At 43.4% G+C, this 25,933-nt stretch overlaps 1 protein-coding gene across 1 annotated transcript in view; it reads right to left on the bottom strand.

Annotated features, from left to right (window-relative positions):
* LOC129702374 (magnesium transporter protein 1-like) overlaps positions 1-22,019 on the bottom strand; it is a 34,864-nt gene extending 12,845 nt beyond the window's left edge. Inside the window, 9 exon segments of the mRNA XM_055644142.1 lie at positions 990-1,064; positions 5,335-5,398; positions 7,257-7,346; positions 7,970-8,110; positions 13,149-13,289; positions 14,294-14,411; positions 14,521-14,690; positions 21,760-21,942; positions 21,945-22,019. Coding sequence (XP_055500117.1) covers positions 990-1,064; positions 5,335-5,398; positions 7,257-7,346; positions 7,970-8,110; positions 13,149-13,289; positions 14,294-14,411; positions 14,521-14,690; positions 21,760-21,942; positions 21,945-22,004 — 1,042 coding nt within the window. The 5' untranslated portion in view covers positions 22,005-22,019.
* Positions 22,020-25,933: the final 3,914 nt, after the last annotated feature.

Here is a 25,933-nt window from a genome sequence, read left to right on the forward strand (position 1 = left end):
ATGTGGAAAAGTGAAGGAGTCTGAATACTTTCTGAATGCAATGCACTTTTGCAATATTAACTGACAGTCTACAATAATGCCAGCTTGCATAATAAACTGCCGTCAGTGACCAATCCAGATAGATGTATTCGTTTTTTCTATTGGCACACCTATCATCAGATCATTTTAGCAATACAACGCTTGCTAGCCAAATCACCGTAAAATATATTAACATGTAGCATTGAAGCAAATTTAAATCAATTACAATACACATACTGCCACCATTACAGGTTCAAAATAATGCTTGCCTTTACCACTATTATCTGTGAATGTAACGGCAACTGATGAAATACTGCTTGGAATGGAGTGCACTCGTTTAGAGTTTAGAATCGTTTGAAGAAGTTCATGTATTTTGTTCTAAAATTAACAAGATACTGGATGACACTTTGATGCAAAAGTATCACGAAACCTGCAGTATTGCAATTCTCTGCAGGTTCACACCATCGTTAACTCTACTGTGCATGTGTATTGATCAATCTAGGATACGACTTACTCTGGTGGTGGCAATGATAGTGCAAAATGACATGAAAAAGTCACTAACCATTCAAACCCCAAAAGGAATTTTCCAGAATGGTGAGAAGAATACAATACATTTGGATGATTGCAGCTATGTTGCATGTCATTCATTAATTTTAAATGAAAGTTTTCTTGATGACCTCTGAGGGAAGGCTATATGTATGTATTTATGTATGTACTTAATCTATGAACCACTGTTGTATAACGTTAGTACCTCCACCAATGTAAAGCACTTTGGTCAACGAGAGTTGTTTTTTAAATGTGCTATAGTAATAAAAGTGACTTGACTTGAAAGTGACTAAATATTTCTCTAGTTCATTCAAATTCTAACAAAAGCTTTAAAGTATTGGTAAGAAATTAATTCCCAACAAAAGATCGATGAATCATAACAATTACCCTCAATAAAGATATCTCCGGCTAGATTTTGTACTTACTTCTTCGCTTGCCTATATCCATATCAGATGTGGCTGCTTCATGAAGAAGTACCATGCCTAATGTAATGGCAGCATCTGGATAGTTGGTTAAGTATAACATCCTTAAAACTCCATGCTTAATATGGATTCATTTCCTGATAAAGACAAGTTATCAGCTAGAAAAATAAAACTGACATTGAAAATTTTAAGCGCTAAATTACTGTCAGCTTCTTGACATGCTGAGATCATTGCAAAACACTTGCATGCACGAGATCCACATTTATCATGATGAGAAAGTCACAATCGTAAAAAAAGTGCGGAGGCAGAGATATGACTAATTTCCTCAAGAGTTCCAAGTAAAAATAATTGTTTTATAATAGATCATCACAGAATATGTTCTGGTACTGCAGAGAAATGGAACAGTTGAATAGTGATCCAAAAGATTAGCATGGGATCCACGGTAACTTAGTCATTTGGATTCAGAACTGGCTTACGCAAAGACAACACAGGGTTGTTGTCGAAGGGTGTTATTCTTGTTGGAAACTTTGACGAGTGAAGTTCCTCACGTTTCCACCTGGGACCTCTGGTGTTTGTGATGTATAAGTGCCTTGGACATAAACATAGATGGCTTGGATACTGATTTTGCAGACAACACCAAAATTGGAGTTGCAGAAAGTGAGCAAGGCTTTCGAAGCGGGATACAGATTAGTTGCAAACATGGGTGGAGAAATGGCAAATTGAGTTTAAACTGAGCAAGTGTAAGGTGTTTACCTCCCCTCTCGACTCCATTCAAGGACCCAAGCAGTCGTTCCAGGTGCGACAGAGGTTCACCTGTATCTCCTCAAACCTCATCTACTGCATCCGCTGCTCTAGATGTCAGCTGATCTACATCAGTGAGACCAAGCGGAGGTGGGGCGATCGTTTCGCCGAACACCTCCACTCGGTCCGCAAGAACCTACCTGACCTCCCGGTGGCTCAGCACTTCAACTCCCCCTCCCACTCTGAATCCGACCTCTCTGTCCTGGGTCTCCTCCATGGCCAGAGCGAGCAACACCGGAAATTGGAGGAACAGCACCTTATATTCCGCTTGGGGAGTCTGCAGCCTGCGGGCTTGAACATTGAATTCTCCCAATTTTGTTAGCCCTTGCTGTCTCCTCCCCTTCCTTAGCCCTCGGGCTGTCTCCTGCCATGCCCCAGCCCTCGGGCTCCCCCTCCTTTTTCCTTCCTTCTCCCCGCCACCCCCTATCAGTCTGAAGAAGGGTTTCGGCCTGAAACGTTGCCTATGTCCTTCGCTCCATAGATGCTGCTGCATCCGCTGAGTTTCTCCAGCTTTTTTGTGTACCTTCGATTTTCCAGCATCTACAGTTCCTTCTTGAACAAGTTTAAGGTGTTGGGAGGTCAAATGTAAGGGGAAAATATATAGTTTATAGCACACCCTTAATAGCATTGATGGACAGAGGGATCTTAGGGTCCAAGTCCATTTTCCCTGAAAGTGGCCACACAAGTAGATAGAATCGTAAAGTAGCATTTGGTATGCTTTCCTTTATTGGTCAGATCATTTTGCAGATTATAAAACTTTGGTTATACCACATTTATTGTGTACATTTCTGGTCTTCCCATTATAGGAAGGATGTGGAGGCTTTGGTAAGGGTACAGAAGAGGTTTACCTGTTCCCAGACCTCATTGCCGCATCCAACTAGCAAATCCAGCAGTCTTTCCAGGTGAAACAGAAGTTCACGTGCACCTCCACTAACCTCATCTACCGCTTCCAGTATTTGTGATGCGGCCTCCTTTTACATCAGCAAGGCCAAGAGTGGACACGGCAACTGTTCCGCCAAACACGATGTTTGTTTATATTATCTATTGAGTACTGAGTATACAAACCTGTTGTGCTGCTGCAAGTATGAATTTCATTGTTCCATTTCGGTCTAATTTCAATGCCAATGAAACACCCTTGACTCTCAAATGTTAGAAAATCAACCTACAATTGCCCCCCCCCCATCCACTTGTGCCCCACCTGGACTCGAACCAGTTTCTCTTCCCCATCTTTCTTCTTCCTCTGGGTTCACAATTCACACCTTTTCTATCCTTATCTCACACCTTTTGTCTTTTCATCTCTGGCCTTTATCCAATCATCTGCCCATCAAAACTCCTCTCAACTTTATCCACCTATATCACTCGCCAGACTTTGTCTGAAAAAGATTTCCGACCCAAAATGTCACCTATCCATATTCTACACAGATGCTGCCTGGACCGCTGAGTCTTTTATTTGTAACCAACACTCCCCCCCTTTAATTTGTAAACCTTGTTCTCCATTTTACAGGAATATTGTCTGGATTAGAAGGTATTAGCTACAAGGAGAGGTTGGACAAATTTGGATTGCTTTCTCTGGAACACAGAGGCTGAGGAGGGACATGATAGAAGTATATAACATTTATGAAAGCATGGATAGGATAGTCAGAACCATTTATCCCCAGGGTGGAAATATTAAAGTTAATAAAATATTAACTAGATAGCATAGCTTTGAAGTGAGAGGGGAAAAGTTTTGTTTTTACACAGCACCCATGGAACCTGCTGCCATGGGTGGTGATGGAGGCAGATACGATTTGCAGGATTTAAAAGGCTTTTAGATAGGCACGTGGACATGCAGGGAATGGATAGATATGGATCATATGTACGAAGTGGAGATTAGTTGGCATCATGTTCAGCACAGACATTAGGTGCCAAAAGGCATGTTCTTGTGTTTTACTGTTCTATGTTCTGGTTGAGGAGATTGAACAAAATCTATTTACTTAGAATTAACATAGAGGAGCTATTCTGCTATGTGGTCAATTCTTTTGACAACTGGAGAGATTCAGGAGCAAAGTTAAAGGCACATTAATAGCATTGGGACTATTAAATAAAATTTGGCCCGAAACGTCACCTATCCATTTTCTCCAGAGATGCCGCCAGACACGCAAAGTTACTCTAGCATTTTGTGTCTCTTACTTTAAAACAATTTTTTTGACAGTATTCTTTGTAGAGGTTAATGAGAGGAATGTGTCAACTATCAAACGATATGCCAAATTAGCATCCGATTTGCCACTAAAAATTAATTTCATGGGGTTAAAGGAACAGTACTGGTGTGGAGCTACAGTACAAGGGCTGGGAAAATAGTGGGGAAGAGATTTGTTTTTTAAACACTTTAAGGAAGTGCACAGTGGAGTTGGTGTTAGTACCATTGGTCTTTTGGATAGCTATAAATGGATTTTAGGGTATAATTTCAAACTTTGCAGATGTCAGAACTTGAAAATGTAATAAACTGAGGAAAATAGTACCAGACTTCAAGAAAGCAGTTTGATTACGTAAATTAAAAAGCAATGGGAAGATGAATATAGAAGAGTCATAGTGATACAGTGGAGAAACAGGTCCTTTGGCCCAACTCGCCCACACCAGCCAATAATGTTCCAGCTACACTAGTCCCACTTGCCTGCACTTGCTCCATATCCCTCCAAATCTGTCCTATCTATGTACCTGTCTACCTTTTTCTTAAACGATGGGATAGTCCCAGCCTCAACTAACTCCTCTGGCAGCTTGTTCCATACACCCACCACCCTCCTGTGAGAAAAAGTTACCCCTCGGATTCATATTAAATCTTTTCCCCTTCACCTTGAACCTATGTCCTCTGGTCCTTGATTCCCCTTTTCTGGGCAGAAGACTGCATCTATCCGATCATTTCCTCTCATGATCTTATACACCTCTATAAGATCACCCCTTAGCCTCCTGCGCTCCATGGAATAGAGACCCAGCCTACTGAACCTCTCCCTAGAGATGACACCCTCTAGTACTGGCAACATCCTCGTAAATCTTTTCGGAGGCCTTTCAAGCTTGACAATATCTTTCCTAGAACATGGTGCCAAGCACTGAACACAATATTCTAAATACGGTCTCACCAACGTCTTATACAACTGCAACATGACCCCCCAACTTCTATACTCAATACTCTGACTGATGAAGGCCAAAGTGCCAAAAGCCTTATCTACCTGCGATTCGACCTTCAAGGAACCATGCACCTGTACTAGATCCCTCTGCTCTACAACACTACAGAGTTTGAATGCTCCTCCAGCAGATGCATTTGAATAGTAATCAGCAGATTTAACACACATTCTTGGATAGTATAGGCAGAGATAACCAAGTGTGTCAGGCTGGCTAAGGATTTTGCATTTTTATAGTAACAATGACATCCACATTTAAAATATATTTCCTCAAACAAAAATAATTTCAACTTAAGAGCAAATAACGGGTACATTTGAAGTATCATCCCAGCAGAACGCTGACTGTTCTTTAATTTTTATAAAAATATGCCACAGTCAAGGTCAAAGGATACTCAGCAGAATAACAATGTGTGTTTCAGCTACAAATTGTGCTTGACTGCTTCCATGAATGTAACTCTGAAAATGTAAAAGGCAACAACGATCAAAGATTCAACAAATATTTTAACTTTACAATGTTCCCTGCAAACTGTGCAGTATTTTTGGTCCAAACATTTTTTTCAATAGTTGTTTAAAACTGCTTAGTGGAACATCACACAGACGGACAATAGACATTGTTCTAGATATACAATACAATGCATATAATATACAAGGACTTGGCATCAGAGTTAGAACAAACTGATCTATATTTCACCATTGATGTTTCAATTTTGCATGCTTCTTTTACGTCATCATTATCCAGATCCCCACTTCTACAAGAAACCCCCGACAATAACCTGACTGAGCTCCCTCCCTCTAAACTGCCTCCATTGAAAGTTATCCAAAATACATAACGTGGAAGTTCCTAACTATGGTAGATGCGGCTAAGATCAATAGCATTAATAACATGATATTCTGTTATGAGCTGACGTGATCTTGGAGTGTATGTCACAATATTGGTAAAAGATCGAACTGGATCGATCTTTTTAGGAAAGCAATAACACAGTTGAACAGTACAATGGAATACTAGCTTGAGCGATGAGAAATTAGGTCTGGTAGAATTTCCAGAAGAGGGAAAGACCAAAAGTATTGCAAACACAAGCGGGGAGAGCTGGATTTAAAGCATCTCTGGCATATCCAAATTGGGGCAAGAGAATGGATGAACGGTTTGTGAAGTGATGATTTAGTCATTTATTGAAAATTTAATGTAATTAGTTAAAAAAAATAGATTAATTCTAAAATTTAGACATTTACTATGTCACAACACACCATACCCAGCTTCATTTATTGTCAAAATAGTTTCATGTGTCATTGAGACATGTAACATTTTACAAAAATGATTAAAATATTGGAATTACTAAAAATAAACCAAGAAACTCAAACTGCTTATTGTAACTATTAAACCTCAATTAAAAAACATAACTTCAAAATGTTCAAACTTTGCTTCATGAAATCCACTTGCAAATGAATCGGTTCTAAGATTCTCCACTAAGTTTAAACTGGGAAAGAATCTGAGAGTAGTTTAATCAGCATAAAAGGTGGACAATATTAGCAAACCCCCCTCCACAATGAAATTACTGGCAGAGCTCAAACAGTAGGTATGGAGCTGCTACATTCATGTTGGAGTATTGAAACCTACTAAAAGATATGCTGAGAAATTTCAGAAATAATATGACAAGTTACCAGGAACTTTCCTCCCATTGTTATTTCCAGCAAAAATAGGGGATAGTGTGATAACCTTTATATCACCACCTGGTGGTGAACAAAATCAATGTCACATGTTAACTTTACCGAAGACTGACATTTTTCTATTTTTAATTCCTCTGCTTTTCCAGGGAGATGAAAATGATTTTTTCAATATGATTTTCGCATGATTCTCCACACTTTGAAAGACGAGAGAGAACACAACATTATGTAGATTATGTCACTAATGACACTTTGTAGATTATAGTATCAAAAACATTAGACGATGACCAATAAATAAATATACACAATTCCAATCATGGTAGGAAGAATTATAAACATGCAAATTGTAAATTAACATTTATATTGAAAATACTAACAATCCAATACCACCAATAGATAGATAATAGAATACAAGCATTCTGCTATAGCACATATTTGCATTACAAGTGAACGATGAATCAGGGAACCAGGGGCAAATTTGTGATACATGAGAAAAATAACTTGATAATCGAGTGTCTAAAAATGTCCAGCGTCTTAACCCACTTTCCCCATTGACGAGATTTTCCATACAAGAGGTTTCTCAGGAACACAACTATCGCATTATAGCAGACCTACCTGTACTTTGCAAATGTAGGCAAATGTAATTACTTACCACTTGACCATTATGAGGGTTCTTATGTGCATAGGGGGGACCCCGGATGTGATTCCACATCTGACCAGAGGTCATTGCAAGTACAAAGCACTGCAAGTGCAAACAGAAAATAAATGTGACAACTTTTGATACATCACACTTGCCAAGAGAATTTTCAGATAACAACACATTTGCCCACATTATTGCTCCAAGCTGATGCTGAATATGACCAGCATGGGGAATAATTCATTTGTGATTCAAATTGAACACAATATCTCCTTCAGCAGTGTGATTTAATAACCAGAATACCAAGAACAAATTCACACAGATTCCTGTACATAAGAGAAATGAGGGGAAATAAATTTGGATGGAGGAAGTTTGTAAAATCAAGCGCTGATTCTTTTTATGTTCTCACAGAAATTTTCAATGTTTCAGGAATGAAATACCTAATTTTATTTTTTATTGTCCCAAGCATCATTAATAGGCAACTTACTTTTTCAAATATTAAATATCTGTGGTAGATGAAGAAATTACCAATTAGGACTAGATTAAAACAAAGACCTCACAGATTTAATGTCAGTATCTAATGTACTGCATCTCTCAATTTTATTCTTAAAAGTATCGCTGTTTTACTGAATTATTTTTAGTCATGGAATTTCAACAGAATTGAAGCTATGTTATCTAGTTGTTCACAACCAACCACAAAGGAAACACAGAAGTAAATTTGTACCTACCAAAGCAACAAAAGCCCAGCCATTTTTGTTGTACAGGAAGTCAAGGTTATTCCGCCTTAGATATACGAGTCCACCAATTATAGCAAGTAAAAATCCCAACATCAAAGGACCGGCATAGTTCGGTGGCCTTATCACACGGATCTGTTTGAAATAAAGAGGCAATCTTCATTTTGCTATGACTTTACAACAATTAAAGTAATCGTTTTATTAAACTATACACTAAAAGACTCCCTTTTAATTACGTATTTCAATTGTAAAAATCAAGCCTCAAAGCAAAAAACTGGAAATGCAAAATATAAATCAAAAACTAGAATTACACCACAAGCAGCATCAGTGAAGTGGAAAAGAAACTCTACAACGTTATATTTCAATTCTCATTCATCATCCACTAAGTTTCTGCTGAGATGCAATCTGAACACCATGTGCATTTAAAATATTTTGTTTTTAATGTCAAATCATAAAGCTCATCTCCATCTAACAATCTTATGAAGTACTGATAACAGTAAGCATTTTATTTATCTCTCAGATGTATTACCAAATTAAATCTGCCTGTACATAAAAGATTCCTTAATTATCCTACTTTATCCTAGTGGTATCTGAATGAAGCTGACCTATTCAGGGGTCTTATATGCATACACGGTTTGTGCAGATATCCTCCCTAGAATCTGTCAAAACAATAATATGGATTATAATGTCCTAGTCAGTTTTTGTTGTTGAAAGTTTCCTCAGGATAATCACAGAAACTGATTAATATATACTCGTAGGCCTACACTTTACCCATTACAAACCATTCCCAATTAGTCTGATAAAGATGGTGCCGGGCTGGGAAAATACTCTCACAATGCTATAACAGAATTTATGGAACTTTGACCTGATGATAATAAAACTAACAGAAATACAAAACTAACATTAAAAACATCTCCAAGTTTGCGGATGACACAAAGCTAGGTGGCAATGGTGAGGAGGATGCTATGAGGCTGCAGGGTGACTTGGATGGGTTGGGTGAGTGGGCAGATACATGGCAGATGCAGTATAGTGTGAGGTTATCCACTTTGGTGGCAAGAACAAGGCAGATTATTATCTGAATGGTGCCAGATTAGGAAAAGGGGAGGTGCAACGAGACCTGGGTGTGCTTGTAGATCAGTCACTGAAAGAAAGCATGCAGGTACAGCAGGCAGTAATGAAAGCAAATGGCATGTTGGACTTCATAGCAAGAGGATTTGAGTATAGGAGGAAGGATGTCCTATTGCAGTTGTACTGGTGAAAGCACACGGAGTATTGTGTACAGTTTTGATATCCTAATTTGAGGAAGGACATTCTTGCTATTGAGAGGTGCAGAGTAGGTTCACCAGGTTAATTCCCAGGATGGCACGGTTGACATATGATGAAAGAATGGATCGACTCGCCTCATATTCACTGGAATTTAGAAGGATGAGAGGATATCTTATAGAAACATATAAAATTCTTAAGGGATTGGACAGGCTAGATGCAGGAAACATGTTCCCGATGTTGGGGTAGTCCAGAACCAGGGGCCATAGTTTAAGAATAAGATGTTGGCTATTTACAACGGTGATGAGAAAAAAGTTTTTCACCCAGTTGTGAATCTGTGGAATTCTCTGCCACAGCAGGATGTTTTCAAGAGTTAGATTTAGCTCTTAGGGCTAACAGAATCAAGGGATATGGGGAGAAAGCAGGAAAGGGGGAATGATTTTGGATGATCAACTATGATCATATTGAATGGCGGTGTTGGCTCGAAGGGCCGAATGGCCCACTCCTGCACCTATTTTCTATGTTTGTCAGGTCATGTGACCTTGGCAATAACACTGTTTCTGTGCACATGATGCCTTCTCAATCTTCACAATTGTGAATGTCATAATTTGGGAGGTGCAATCTCAAAGACTTATTGTATGGATGAAATGTATCTCGTGACAGAGAATAAGCACCTAAGCACTGTAGGGGTGTTGTTCGATGTTAATGCAAGACATTACTCTTAGGAAAGGTAGAATATTGGAGAAATATATTCGTAGAGATACAAAATGGTTCTAATTGTCTTTGTTTTCTCTCGAATTTCCTTACCAAAACATCAATTGTTCTCCAGTACCAGTCAAATGGCTATCATTCATTTGACAAAAATATTCTAATACAATTGAGGTGTCAGTTAGAAGACATCCATGTCTTTATACAACATCCTCAAATACCCCTTCATTATAATTCAAACTAAGATTGATTTCAGTCTGAAAAGCTCATCCATTAATTGAAATTGGGGAGTTCTCCTTAGCAGAGCTGCCAGGTTTTGTCAGAGTATTTCAGTATTCTAGTACCTGAAAATCAGTATTTTGCTGAGGAAATTACACAGTGCCATTTTTGATGGAATTAAAAAAAATGTTTTAATATGTGGTCATACCCATGTAAGAGTACAAGAATGCATAACTTTGCAACCAATTAACATGTCTTCTATGCACCTTACTTGACAGTGCATTCATTGCCATCTCTTTGTACACTTCTGTTTGGACGGCTATTTCCTGCTTTTAGCACGATGATGATGTAGGAGCCATTTTGGAAGCCTCCCTCTCCCTCCACTCTTTCCCTCCCTCTCCGTTTCCTTTTTTTCCCTCCCTCCCTCTCTTATTCCCTTCCTCCCAGAGTCTGTGACCCATTGCGCAGTGGCCATAGCGCTATGTGTAAAGGCAATAGCGCTCCAGCTGGTAGCGCTATAATTAGAACTAGGCTGTGGGCCGAAAAGCTTTTTTGTTCAAGTTCGTGACCCAACTCACGGAACTACCTGAATTTTCGAGTAGCAATTGTCCAATCAATGCACGTTTGACATTGAGGTCGGACGCAAATTGACCAATCCCGCGCTTTGTTTTTTGGTCAGCGAGGACCCTGGAATCATGTCTGCCTCATCACATAACTAGCAAAGTCAAGGTTTCCAAGGAGTAAAGGTAATGCTAACCTTGCTGATCATATTGTTTTTCAATTGATTTATCTTTATAAAGTTATGATGTGAACTGTTAAATAAAATTGATAAATAACAAATGTAGAACTAGGGTTAGGATTAGGGCCAGTTTGTTATTCAGTCTGTTGGTCGGTTTGTCAGTCAGTCGGTTGGTCGCTTGTTGGTAGGCCGATGGATGCTGTGGAGGATCGGCCGGGCTGTCGGTGGGTGGTGAGAGTGGTCGGGCCTACGGTGGGCGGTGAGAGTAGTCGGTCCGCCGGTGGGTGGTGAGAGTGGCAGGGCCACCCGTGGGGTTGAGAGTGGCCAGATGGCCGGTGGGTGCTGCGGGTGGTTGGTTGGATGGTCGGTGGGTGCTGCGAATGGTCGGATGGCGGGTATATATATATATACATATATATATACACCCGCCACTCGAGTGGTCGGATGGCGGGTGTATATATATATATATATATATATACCCGCCATCCGACCACTCACAGCACCCACCGACCATCCAACCAACCACCCGCAGCACCCACCGGCATCCGACCACTTGCAGCACCCACTGGTATAATATATGGTTTAAATAGACCGCAGCACAGAATTAGGCTCCCCATGTTGTAATATGGACATTGGACACTAGATGGCACTTACTATTACAAACTCATTTTCTAATTAGTTTAATTAATTAATGTGAAACTTTTGGCACTGACAATTTATGACTTTCTCCTCACTTATATTTTCTCTAAATCTGTGCAAAATTTCAAGTAGTTCTGAGACATGGGTCACGAAAGTTAAATTCTAGACACATTTTTGATGCTCGGCCCACAGCCTAAACCCAAGGCGCTCTTCGTTTAAATTCAAGTCAAGTCAGATTTATTTGTCGTGTGCACAATAAAGTTCAGTGAAATGAACTTGCCAGCAGCGGTACTATAAAAAAAAGAACACACAATACACAAAATTTAACACAAACAACCACCACTGTGGTGGAAGGCACAAAGTTTAGTCAGTCCTCCTCCATTTCCCCCCGTGGTCGGGACCACAACACTCTGCAGTCGCTGCTGCGGGCGGCCAGATGTGCAGACAAGGTAAGTCCTGAATCGGTGCTTCCCTACAGGAGAACGCGGCTTTAAGATGGTGTAGGCCGAAGGCCGGCGGTCGAAGATCTAAAGTCCCTGCCGCGCCGCAGTTAGAAGCACCGCAGACCGCAGGGCTGGCAGTCGGGCCTCTTCTCCAGGGATCCCCGGCGAGGGATCCCGTTCCGGATGCTAAGTCTCCGCCGCGCCCGCGGTTAGAGGTAGGCCGCAGGCCGGCGGTTAGAGCTCTTCTCCTCCGGGGTCCCCAGCGAGGGATCCCAGGCTCCGGACACCGAACCAGCTGGAGCTCCGCAGACCATGGCTTCAGGCTGCCGCAGGCCAGCGAACGGAGCACTCCCTTCCGGCGACCCCTGGTGAAGGCTCGCCCGCTCCATGATGAAAAGGTTTACGCTGCGCCCGCTGCTGAAGCCCCGGGCACGTCGCCGGGAAAGGCCGCAGGGATCCTTTGTGTTAGGCGACATGGAAAAAGTCGCCTCTCCGTGGAGGAGGGCACCAAAACGGTTTCCCCCTTACCCCCCCCCCCCCACCAAGACACACTGAGAAACATTAAAACACACATTGGGACATACTAAAAAAAAACCCAAAAAAAGTAGAAAAAGCTAACACGCTGCTGGTAGGGCAGCCGGCTCGCAGCGCCCCCACCGAATGCTGTTTAAACCTGGCAGATCAAAGCTTGCAAAAATAATCATCCATATCTTGAAATTTAAAATACTAATAGATTTAATCTGCTATAATTTTTAGAGTTACAGTATGACTTTTAATATCCATGCAGTTTTTAAGCATCAAGATGAAGCAGGAAGTTGGGCCGATTTTTAAAAAATCCGTATTTTACATAGCAAATCCGTACATCCGTATTCTTATCACATTTCCATACAAAATACGGAAAATCCGTGCTACTTGGCAGCTCTGCCTTAGCTTTTGAATTCAGACCAGAAACAGAACTACTGGTGCTTTACCATGAAACTAGCACATAATAAACAAACTCTAAAAAAATGCACAGCAGATATTCATTTGAAAGAAGCATGGGCAATAACATTCTGCTGCTCATTTTGAAGATGCAATTTTGCCAGTTTGTTATTTTTCAAGAGAGGTTTACTGGAAGAAATCAATGCGTCCACATGCACAGAGACACACACCAATCACTTACATTTATCTCTGTCCGATCAGCAATCCAGCGTGCAATTTGTTCAGCTGCAAATCCTCGAACTTGAAGCTCATAAGTGTCTGCCCGTTTTGGTTTACCCTTAGCTGGAAAATGCATGAAAGTTGGTGCAGAATTCATATTGAGCTGGGTAAGAAAAATAAAAGTAATTAAGATTATTAATAATAAACCAATACCAGATTTATTTCAATATTGTTTAGACAGTATTCCCCTTTAAATAAATGCAGCAACACTGAAGTGCCTGCAGCCCTTCAGTAGTTTACTTTTGTCATTCTCATCTATGGCAGAATTTACAATTACAGATACAGGCCAATCAGCCTGAAAAATCTACGTTTATTCTTCACAGAAGCCAGTTTCCAACAATTGTGTGACTTTTGGCCGTTCTGGACACAATGGTCAGTCCATTTTTACTATGGACATCTAATCTCTGCGTTGCAGAGTAGGATGGCTCATTGGTTCTTTGGTGCTCCCCTGCTGCACCCCCATCTCTGAACTTGGTCTCTCAGTGAATCTCACCAATGGCTAGTGAAATCCAGGGATATGGGGTGAAGGCAGGCATGGGGGACGATCAGCCATTACAATCAATGGCGGCACTGGCTCAAAGGGCCGAATGGCCTCTTACTGCACCTATTTACTATGTTTCTATGTAATAACGGGTCTTCAATCTGTAACGTTAATTGCTTAGAGAACCACAGATGCTGCCTGATTTTTGAGTGTTTCTAGTAGTTTATGCAACTTTGCAAATTCTGGGGACCCATATAGGTCCAAGCTTTGTTTGTCTCTTCATAGGGTATGTGGGGTAGTCTTACTTTCAGTTTTGTTTGCAAGCCCTCACTCCTTTTTACATCACAAAAATTAGAGTGTCAATGCTGCTTTCCATGCCTGTACAAAATTCGATGTTTCACCAGGTTTGTTGCTATCTTCTACACGGCCCTCATTCTCACATGCTCAAGGACCCATTTTCTTGTTTGATTTCCAAATCCCCCCCCTCCCCACTGTTTTGATGAAAGATTTTGGACCTGAATCCATGCCTGACATGCAAACGTCTCGCATTTTTAATTTGAATACATTTCAAATAACATAACTATTGTTTAAAAACTGAAAACAATTGAATAAAAAGGTCAACTAACCTGATGAAATACATCAGAGCCTTCGTCAAAGTCCACCAAAGCAAAGAAAAGTTTATTCACAAAGGAGCTTGAGTAACGCCAGGAGTTGGCCAGGATCTGATATTCTTCATCCACTTGCCTTTCAAAAATAAAAATAAGATTCAAATGTTCTCAGTTAAATTCAAAACAATTATTAATAGACTTATCGCTATAGTGCGCTTATATGATTAAAAAAGGTAGCCACATACTTGCAAACAGAGCACTGACGCTGTGGCTGTAAAGCAGTGAACATCACCACAATAGAGTAATTCCTTGGTGGAGCCTTCACAAATCGACGGAATTTATCGCCATTCATCCGGATTACAGCTCGTCTGTTTGCCCATTCCACTAACTGCCCTACTTTTTCAGATAGAAGTGTCTATCAAGCCAAACAAAAACAAGGTATAATTGTGCATTACAAATCATAATTTAATTAATTGCAAGCAAATCTTCATACAGCTAAACAATTCACAAAAAAATTGACATTTTAGTCTTATGGATTTGTATCTCTTCCTATAAAGATGAATTACTTTTAACTGATACAGGTTTCACTGACACATCATTATTAGCTCTAAATTTTATGGGCGACAGAGTTGCACTTGAACACAGTTCCAAGTGTTAACTTAAAATTTGAACATTGACGTGCCGAACGTTACCCTATTCTATTACTAATACTATTAGCTACCGGTAATAGTTTTAACAATTTTCAAAGGCTGACCCGGGAAACCAGCTAACTAGCAATTTATTTTAATGAATAACTTTACGAACGGCTTGTCAAATTTGTTTTTTCATCTTAGCTTTATATTTTAATATCCAGACTTACAAACTATCCAAAATCATTAACAAGCTTGAAATACTTGATTACCATTAATTATAAATCTCATGTTCTGCTGGATAGTTTCTGATTTGCAAACACATAATCCATCTGCCTGATAATTTAAAATAGATATTTTATTTGACTGATGCACGTCTTAATCATCAAAATTATATATAAGTCAGAGCATACCTTACTATACAGTAAACCCTTGCTAAAACAGACCATGGGGGATGGGAAGAGGGGAATGGTGTCCGTTATTGCCAATTGTTCATTTAAACACAGAAAGGTATTATCATTGCATGCAGCTGAAACAAAGATCTGCAGATGATGGTTAATACGCAAAACGACACAAAATACTGGAGTAACTCAGCGGGTCAGACAGCTTCTGTGCAGAATGTGGATAGGATACGTTCTGGGTCGAGACCCTTCTTCAAACTTATTCAGTGTGCTCAGTTACTCCAGGACCTGGTCATATTTCACCTTAAAACTATGCACCGATGCTGCTGGTCTGTCTGCTCCAGCGAGATCCTTCCATCACGTACTTTGCCGCCTGGCTAATGATGCTGTGTCACAGCCCACGCCACTGCCCTTAGCCGTCAGCTCCGTCACCCCACCCGCTCCCCCACTCTTCCATCTCTCTTGCAGCCACCGACATCCTCCAAGGTGGAGTATCCTGGCGACTCAGGGCGATGAGGAGGAGGCAGTGGAGGTGGGAAGGAAAGGCCGAGTGGACTAAGCGACGGGAGGAGATGGCGGAGGCGGTGGCACTGGAGCGGAGAGCAGACAAAACGATGGAAGAAGAGGCAGCCGGTGAGAGGAGAGGGAGCTCCACGCTGACCGAGCATGTTCTGTTGGTGGCGGTGGTCTGACGAAAGCGCAGTACCCATGGGCTACAAGGTGAGGCACAACAACAGCCAAGCTAACCGGATCATGAGATGGGTGAAGGGCTCATTGGTGCACCTTATGAATCAGGGACAGTGTCGGAAGCCATGGCTGGGGAGACCATGGAGCTGGGATGGTATCAGATGGTCTGTCCGCAGTAACCAAAATTCGTTACAAAGGGGTCTGTTACAACAAACGTTTCCTATATAGCTCTGGGAAAAGCATAGTAGACCCAATAAAAAATAAACTATTCAGGCAAACTATGTCTTTTGCCATAATTTGTCTTTTACCTCTGCTGCATGTAGGTAGAAATCAGAGCTTTAATACAATAAACATTTCCACCATTTGAGTACTGCTGGTATGATGTTATTCATAAATGATAATATAAATGATGCAATTTGTTTGGCATTGTAATTTCTGTGCTGTTATAAGCAGACATTAAATTGAATCAATGTGTACACGTGCAAAATGCACTTTAATAATCGAACAAAGCAGCTGTTTGGATAAACATTGCCCGACTGCATATCAGCTCCACAAGAAAACATCAAGAATTGTAGTTTTCTCATATACCTGATAGCTCCCTGGATTTGTTGAGCCATTTAATGTGCTATTTAAATTCAAGTTGCCGTTGTACCTAGAGCCTGTGATACAAAGGTTTCATGGAGCTGATTGAATCAGTTAGTTATTAACTCTTACATTGCCCCGCTCCCTGCCATGGATGCCCTCCACCGCAAACGATGTCCGAGACGGGCCGGGAAAATCACCAAGGACCCCTCTCACCCTAACCATGGACTATTTGCCCTCCTCCCATCAGCGAGGCAGTACAGGAACCTCAGGTCTCGCACAAGCAGGCTGAGGAACAGCTTTTTCAATAACACCATTACACTGCTGAACTCACAGTCCCGTCGCTAGCTATCTTTTATACTCCCATTTGTATACATTTATTTGCCTATGTACCAGTTTAATTCGTCCACAGTGCACACATTGCTTAACCAGTATTTTTATTTCTACTATCTTGCACTATGACCAGACGCTAAACTGCATTTCGTTGTACCTGTACTCGTATTTGTGCAATGACAATAAAGTTGAATTGAATTGAATTGAATTTTAAACATAAGACATTCACGTTTTGCAGGTGACAACTTTTACTCTCTTGGGATATTTTCCCTTCATCTTTAATTCCTTCCTCAGCTAAAGGTAATCCTGGTTCAGATAGGATTCAAGCAAGAATATGCCTTTGGCCTAACAGCTTTCTCAATCTCTCTGCAATATTGCAGATGCTGGCTAAAATTGAAGGTAGGCACAAAATGCAGGAGTAACTCAGCGGGACATCTATGGAGAGAACGAATGGGTGACGTTTTGGGTCGAGACCCTTCTTCAGACTGATGTCAGGGGAGGGGGCAGGACAAAGATAGAATGTAGGCGGAGACCGTAGGACTGGTGGGGTAACTTGGAAGGGGGAGGGGATGGAGAGAGAAAGAGAGGGCTATCTGAAGTTAGAGAAGTACCGCTGTGGTATAAAAGTGTACCCAAGTGAAATATGAGGTGCTGTTCCTCCAATTTGCACTGGGCCTCACTCAGACAATGGAGGTAGCCCAGGACAGAAAGGTCAGATTGGGAATGGGAGGAAGAGTTGAAATGCTGAGCAACCAGGAGATCAGGTAGGTTACGACAGACTGAGTTCAGTGAAACGATCGCCGAGCCTGCGCTTGGTCTCGCTGATGTAGAGAAGTTGACATCTGGAACAGCGGATACAGTAGATGAGGTTGGAGGAGGTGCAAGTGAACCTCTGCCTCACCTGGAAAGACTGTTTGGGTCCTTGAATAGAGTCAAGGGGGGAGGTAAAGGGGCAGATGTTGCATTTCCTGCAGTTGCAGGGGAAAGTACCCGGGGAGGGGGTAGTTTGGGTGGGAAGGGACAAATTGACCAGGGTGTTACAGAGGGAACCGTCTCTGTGGAAAGCAGAAAGGGGTGGAGATGGGAAGATGTGGCCAGTAGTGGGATCCCGTTGGAGTTGGCGAAAATGTCGGAGGATTATGTGCTGTATGTGACAACTGATGGGGTGGAAGGTGAAGTACTTGTTACAAATAGGGGGAGGGAGAGTAAGAGCAGAGCTGCTGGATATTGTGGAGACCTTAGTGAGAGCCTCATCTATAATGGAAGAGGAGAACCCCTGTTCCCTAAAGAATGAGGACATCTCCGATGCCCAGGTATGGAACACCTCATCCTGGGCGCAGATGCGGCGTAGACAGAGGAATTGGGAGTAGGGGATAGAGTCTTTACAGGAAGCAGGTTGGAAGAAGTGTTATCAAGATAGTTATGGGAGTCGTTCAAGAAGGAACTGCAGATGCTGGAAGATCGAAGGTATACAAAAATGCTGCAGAAACTCAGCGGGTGCAGCAGCATCTATGGAGCAAAGGAAATGGGTGACGTTTCGGGCCGAAAGAAGGGTTTCAGTCTGAAGAAGGGTTTCGGCCCGAAACGTCACCCATTTCCTTCGCTCCATAGATGCTGCTGCACCCGCTGGGTTTCTCCAGCATATTTGTGTACCTTAATTATGGGAGTCAGCAGGTTTGTAGTAGATGTTGGCAATAGTCTGTTTCCTGTGATGGAGACGTCGAGATCTAGAAACGGTAGGGAGATTGTCCAGGTGAATTTGAGGGTACCGAACGGGACGCCGAAGGATGAGAAGGCGAAGCCAAGATGCCGAACAGACATGACGTTGAAAAGCCATGACGCTGAACGGACATGACGCCAAAATGAAATTAGGTCAAATGGGCATGGTCAAAAATTTATAATGCCGAGCGGACATGAAGCCGAAATGATAGATAGGTATGAAACAGTTGAAAAGATCTATATTTGCTGCAAGAATACACAAATTTATTATTTAACTATTTTAAAATGTAACAAGGTACAACAATTTAACTATTTTAAAATGTAACAAGGTACAACAAAATTATAGGAATAGGAATAAGAATCAATTTAAAAATGTTGTAAGATAAGGATGGGGGGGGGGGGGGGGGGGGGAGAGGGGGGGGGGGGGGGAGAGGGGGGGGGGGGGGGGGGGGGGACACTGCGCGGGGGGGGGGGGGGGGGGGGGGGGGGGTGGAACAAGCCGAAAACAATGGGTTCTGCAGGACAGTTCTGGTGGTGGATTTTGGGGAGGGGGGGATGGGGGGGGGGGGGGTAGCAACAATGCACAGTGGTCAAAGGCGGGGGGGGGGGGGGGGGGGGCTGTCAGCTCTGCTAGGCAGAAGAGAGTATTGGGGGGGGGGGTAAAAAAAGATGGGTTTTTAAGGGGGGGGGGGGGGGGGGGGGGGGGGAGATAGGGGGGAGTCAAGGTACGTGGAAATTAATTTGGTGGGACACGAACAAGCCGAAACAATGGGTCTGCAGGACAGTTCTGTTGGTGGATTTTGGGGAGAAGATAAAATCGGGCCGTGCGGGGTAAAAGATAAGGTTGGAGGCTTTAGAGGGCAGAGAGCCGGAAGTGATGAAATCAGTAATGGTGCTTGAGATTAAGGCCTGGTGCTCGTCTGTGGGGTCGTGGTCCAAGGAGGAGGTGTCTGAGAGTTGTTGCCTGACCTCAGTCTGGTAGAGGTCAGCGTGCCAGATCATCACGGCACCTCCCTTGTCGGCAGGTTTGATTACCTAGTCGGGGTTGTTGTAGAGTGAATGGAGGGGTTTGAGTGAGTATGGGGAGTTGAGGCGGTTGATGTTCTGCCGGCAGTTGGAAGTGAAAAGGTACAAAGAAGGTAGATGGCCATTTGCACCTTTTGCTTTGCACCAAAGTGGAATTGCTCCACACAATAAACAGGAAACTGTTCAACATTTGTCTCTTCACGCTAGACGATCACTCCAACATAAGCCATAAAGTTGCAAGTGAACAATATTTGCATATATGTGTAGGAAGGAATTGCAGATGCTGGTTCACTCCGTAGATACAAAATGCTGGAATAACTCAGTGGGACAGGCAGCAGACTGAAGAAGGATCTCTACCATTCCTTCTCTCCTGACATTCTGAAGGGCCTCGAACTGAAACGTCACCCATTCCTTCTCTCTAGAGGATCTGAAGGGCTCGACCCGAACTGTCACTCATTCCTATTCTCCAGAGATGCTGCCTGTCCTGCTGAATTACTCCAGTATTTTGTGTCTATATTTAATATTTGCATATATGCACATTCAAAGACAGAGTTCCAAGTCACCACTGACTCATTTGCTAGAGTGCAGGAAATATACTGGGTAAGATAATTGACAATATGAATCAGCTTTCAAGTCTTGGAACCACCAAATGCTCTTGATGACAAAACTCATCACCACCTCCTACATGCCAACACACCTTTGACCAGAGGAAAAGAATCCTTGAAGACCAAGATCTCTAATCCGGCTAACAGCTCATGAGCCACTGTGATCCTCATTGTTCTATGCAGTTTGGAGACTATAGATCACCCAAGACGTTAAACTATCGCCAATCAATCTTTGAGAAAAAAATCCTAATCCATGTGGTAGGATAGGCAAACAAATGTTCGCGGTCTATCCCAGCATCTGACCACTAGGCTCCGAAATACCTCCAATAGGCACATCATATAATCTGTATGGTTGACATACCATACTCTGCTCAGACCTACGGGTATGGCGAGGTATTTCCGAAGGTAAGGAAAATCCTGATCTACTTTCAAAAACTCCTTGAAGAAAAACTAATGCAAGTAGTTTTTCTAACAGGCAAAGAAATACACGTTAGCAGAGCAGGAACACACCACAAACTCTCCATGTACATTTCCCATTAATCCCCACCTACACCCCACCCATGGCAAAATCTGCAGATCCCATAAAGCCAGCTCAGGACCCATGGAACCGGAATAAAGGCCCGCAAGGGACTACTTTAACAGATAACTGAAACATAACTACTTTAAATTATGTACAATAATAGAAGGCTAATTGTTACCACTCCATTTGTTTCACAAATACTGCACCAGGAAGTAAAACTTTCCTTGAAACACAAACGTTTGGAGTCTGAATTAGTTTTGTCATTGCTGTTAATTCACTCAGCACATTAGTTCAAACATAATTTTGCATTTGTAGAGGCAATGCAGACAACCCATTAATCTCTTTTTTCCCCCCATCTTACATCTTGTTTATCTGTGACTTTCACAGGTTCTCTCTGCAGAGAAACGGCCCCGAATGTTCCCAGCATATTGTTTGTGCCTAAATGTAGATATTTGGTCAGCCCAGAGGCTGCAAACACGCACATCTTGATGCGGAATCTTTGCCAATGATTTTTGTTTTATTTGGAAGGTTTGCTTAAAAAGCACTGGGCAAGATGAATTCTGCCATGTGTGAGGGTGCCCACTTCATTTAGTTTGTTTCTAATATAAAAGTACAGAATGGGGATAAATTATCGAGAGGTGTGTAGGAAGGAACTGCAGATGCTGGTTTACACTGAAGAGAGACACGAACTGCTGAAGTAACTCAGCGGGACAGGCAGCATCTCTGGAGAGAAGGAATGGGCCTTTCATTCTATCTATCTATCTTCTCTCCAGAGATGCTGCCTGTCCCGCTGTGTTGCTCCAGTATTTTGTGTCTATCTTCATTGATGACAAGGTGCCTGGCGAGAGTGGGGAGTAGACGCTTCCACCACTGGACACCCTGAGGCAGTTCACTCGGCCCATCCTGTTTGCTGCCGCATCCGGTTTCCCCTCGTTTACCCGCTCACTTGTTTAAATCATTTAGTGCCCCTATTTTTCCAAACCTCTTTCTTCTTCTGCCCGTCGGACGGCATGGCGCAGCAGAGGAGAAGGAGGAGCAGCAGCAGCGGCGGCAACGCCACGGACAGCGGACTAACGGCCATCATCGCCTCGCGTCCAGCAGCAGCAGCAGCTCGGTGCGTCCGCGCCACAGGCCGCGGGAACAGCGCGCTGACGTCACCGCGCACCCGCGACGCGACGCACCGCTCCCTGGCATCTGGTGATTGGCTGCCGCGGCCGGCCCCGCCATTGGTCAGCTCCTTCAGCATTTCCCATTGGCTCTCTGAATCTGATGCTGCCATAGTAACAGCAGCACAACCTGACATGATGATGAAGAAGAAGCAACTCAGCATCAGTCTGAATGAAGAAGGGTCTCCACACGAAACGTTGCCTATTTCCTTCACTCCATAGATGCTGCCTCACCCGCTGAGTTTCTCCAGCACTTTTGTCTAACAACGTGACATGAGGTCCCTTCTCCGCTTAGTAGGTGAAGAGGTAGGTTGTATATTCTATTCTAATAATAATAATAATAATCTTATTTATATAGCACATTTTTAGTCAACTTGCATTGACCCCAAAGTGCTTCACATAATTACATTACATTTACACACAGGCAAAGGTGGGTGAAGTGTCTTGCCCCAAGGACACAACGACAGTATGCACTCCAAGCGGGATTCGAACCGGCTACCTTCCGGTCGCCAGCCGATCTATCTTCTATCTTCTATCTTCTAGCAATGTTACAAAATTTTGAGATTTAAAAAATCAAGTCTGCAATTTATCCCATCCGATAAAGCATAAAAATAAGTTTAATTTGACACCTAATTCACTTTCATATCTCAAGTAATAAAAAGGTTATGGCTATTTTCATACTCGGAAATTAGCATCTTGTTCCCTATTGATTTTCTATGGACATAACAAAAAAGCTGTGATCATGGACAGTCAAAAGCCCATAACCTTCTTAAAAATTAAGTGAACTGAATGAAATTTTCAGTTATCATAGATTGAACCATTCAGAAACAAATATAAAATAATCTTACTTGGATGACCTGAAATTAAAGCATATAATTAGTTAGTTACCCAATTGTAGCTAATTTCAAACTTCAATTACTAGATCTATTCATTTCTTAATAAATGATTAACATTTTTAAATAGCCTAAATAATGTCCAAATAATATTCACAAATAATTCACAATAAAACATGATTTTTAAATCTCATTTACATCAATTTATAGGCCAAATGTAAGGAATTTAGTGTTCAATTGCTGTAAATTAAAGTCCATTTTACATCGGCTTTCTAGTGGGTTTCTGTGAACGCGCTGGTTTAGAACGTTCACATTGCGCTGGATTTGTGCCTCAAATGCCCAGAAAAATACTGCGGGATATAAAGAGCCCAAAATGAGCTACTCGCTATAGAAAACTTTATATACAAGGTTGTTAAGAAGCCTCTTTTAATGTAAAAATAAGGTACATACCTTTAATTGTTTGCCTTATAAAACCCTGGGGCTGCGAGAGGTAGCGGGTTTAGAGAGTGATTTTTAAACTACTATAACTATTATAAAAGGCCATAAAAAACTAATAATACCTTTTGCGACGGGGTCTTTCAGCGATTTTTCATTAATGATTTACTAGGCTGAACATTTTCGATTGCAACAGCCTAGTAAAAATCGCGTTTTAAACCCGCCCCCTCTAAACAGCGCCAAAATCGCGCACATGGCCTGGGGCAGATTCTCAACGACGATTCAGGTAGGTTTTGCAACATACCTATATCTTCTATTATCTATACATTTTGGCGGATGCAAAGCCGACAACCAAGTTTTCTGAACTGATTAATTAACACAATCACTCCTTGGCATACAGTCCTCTACAAACACGTCTGACCACAACGGTTGTCAGCAAACAACTGTGGCGCGAAAGCGAAACCGTGCAAAAACAGCAGCCCCTCCCGTGTCACGTGACTGCGACTTCCAAATGCCGGGTTCGATATCTACGTGTGCCAGGAGGCTCGAGCAGCTACATGCCCCCCCCCCCCAGAATCCGCGGTACGGAAACGCAGGGGTAACCAGACGGTTCTACCGGAACACGTAGGTCGCGGGACAAGTGTAACATTCGGGACCGGCAAAACAGAACCGGAGGGACGCGACAAACGCGAACGAGGGACGGCGTAACAGAGGTGTGCGGCAAAACGGCCGGTGGATGCCCTCTACACCGCTGAATGGCTATACCGGGCTGTCCTCGTCGACGTGAGCTGGCTTAAGGCGGCTGATGGAGACGAGCTCCTCCCTGCCACCCATGTCCAACGTGAACGTCGAGGTACCAGTCTCAAGCTTACTCACTGTTCTCCGATGCTGCATTTGCACCAAGTTTTGTTCCGATTGGTGGAAGCTGATAAGAGTTATTGAGGTTTAAAAATGCACAGATCAATTGCATCTCCTGCCATTCAGTGCTACGCAGATTGAACCCTTCTACTGTCACTGTGCGGGATGGTCCGCCCCTTACTGTGCCATCACGTCTTTACTGCAACTGCCTCTGGATGGTCTCCAACTGGACACAATTTTCAGATGGAGGGACCGGAAACGGCCCGACCCAGCCCAACCTAGCCCGGCGCGGAGTTGGAGATGGCGCCGATGTCACCAAACGGAAAGCGGAGACTCTGATCCGGGTGGAGGTGAACGACGAGCGGCCAGCGACCAGCGCCCGCTGTGATTCCCCATCGCACCGCCAATCCTTTCCGCTCTGGTCCCCCTCGCTGGCTCCTGCCCTCCTCCCCGTGAGCAGGCGAGGAGGAGCCATCTTGGGGAACGGCTGCTAACCAGTGAGTTTTAGTGAGTCCTGTGCTTTGTTTGTTGGAGAAATAGACTTTTTAATGTGGGGGGAAGGGGGTAACTATATTTCTAGGTCCCTACCTGGTTGGTGAGGCAGTTTTTTCTCCGGGCTGCCCCGTCGACCCGTCCTCGTGGCCTACCAGCGGGCGTCGAGTGCCGTTTCCTGGCGGGGACCACCCAGCACCTCGGCTTTGGTGGCGGCACAGCGCTGGAGCGCTATCGCGGAGCGGGCGATGCCTTGCCTGGGTCGCTGCGCTGGATCGACGCGCTGGAACTCCGGTGAGCTGTGACCGCCAAGTTCAACACCTCCAGGGTGCGGGTCTGCGGAGCGGAGCGGGCGGTGCCGACTTCAACATCGGGAGCCTGGGCGCTCCAAACCGGCGCGGCCTTGTCGGCTTTGGAAGCCGCGGTCTCCGGTAAGGAAGCGGCCATTCCAGGCGGCCCAGCCGCTGAGAGGACTCTCCCGACGCCGGGGCAACAGCACCCGGCGAGAACGGCCAGGAACATCGGGCCTCCATAGAGGCAATAGCGGAGGCCTCAATAGGCCTGACTTTGTGAGAACTGGGGATGGGGACTGGACATTGTGCCTTCCCCCACAGTGGTAACCATTGTGGGGGGATGATTTTTGTGTGTAAGTGAATATTTTAGTTTGTGTCCAAGATGGCTGTCGGAAGGGAGAGTGGACGCTGGCGCGGTTTAGCTGCCGCAGCTCTCTCTTCACATTGTGTTTTTGATTTTTTGTCTTTGGATCGAATTCTGTCTTTAATTTGTGTATTGGTGATGCCTTTATTATTTATTTTATTCCGATTATATGTTTTTTTACTCTTGTTAATTTCTGTAAGGTGTCCTTGAGACTTTTGAAAGGCGCCCACAAATAAAATCTATTATTATTATTATTATTATACCGCACTCTACCCCATGGGTCTTCCCCGTCTTTTCTCCGAGCTCCTGCCCCACATCCCTCCGCCCCTGCCCCTGCCCCACACCCCTCTCCCCCACACCACACCCCTCTCCCCAAACACCCCCCCTCTCCCCCACAACCCCCCCCCTCTCCCCACTACCTACCCCCTCTCCCCCACAACCCCCCTCTCTGCACCCCCCCACACACCCCCCTCTCTCCCACAACCCCCCTCTGTCCCCCACACACCCCTCTCTCCCACAACCCCCCTCTCTCCCCCACACACCCCTCCCCCACCCACAAACTCCTCCTCCGCAAAATCCCCTGCTTCCTCCCCAAATCCCCTGCTTCCCCCGCCGCCCACAATCCCCCCCCCCCCCCCCCCCCCCCCCCCCCCCCCTGCCCACAAGATTAACTACCTGTTGTTAATCCTACAACTTCATACATGGTGTCAGAACT

The sequence above is a fragment of the Leucoraja erinacea genome, chromosome 12 (assembly GCF_028641065.1).
Source record: "Leucoraja erinacea ecotype New England chromosome 12, Leri_hhj_1, whole genome shotgun sequence".
Taxonomy (NCBI): Eukaryota; Metazoa; Chordata; class Chondrichthyes; order Rajiformes; family Rajidae; genus Leucoraja; species Leucoraja erinaceus.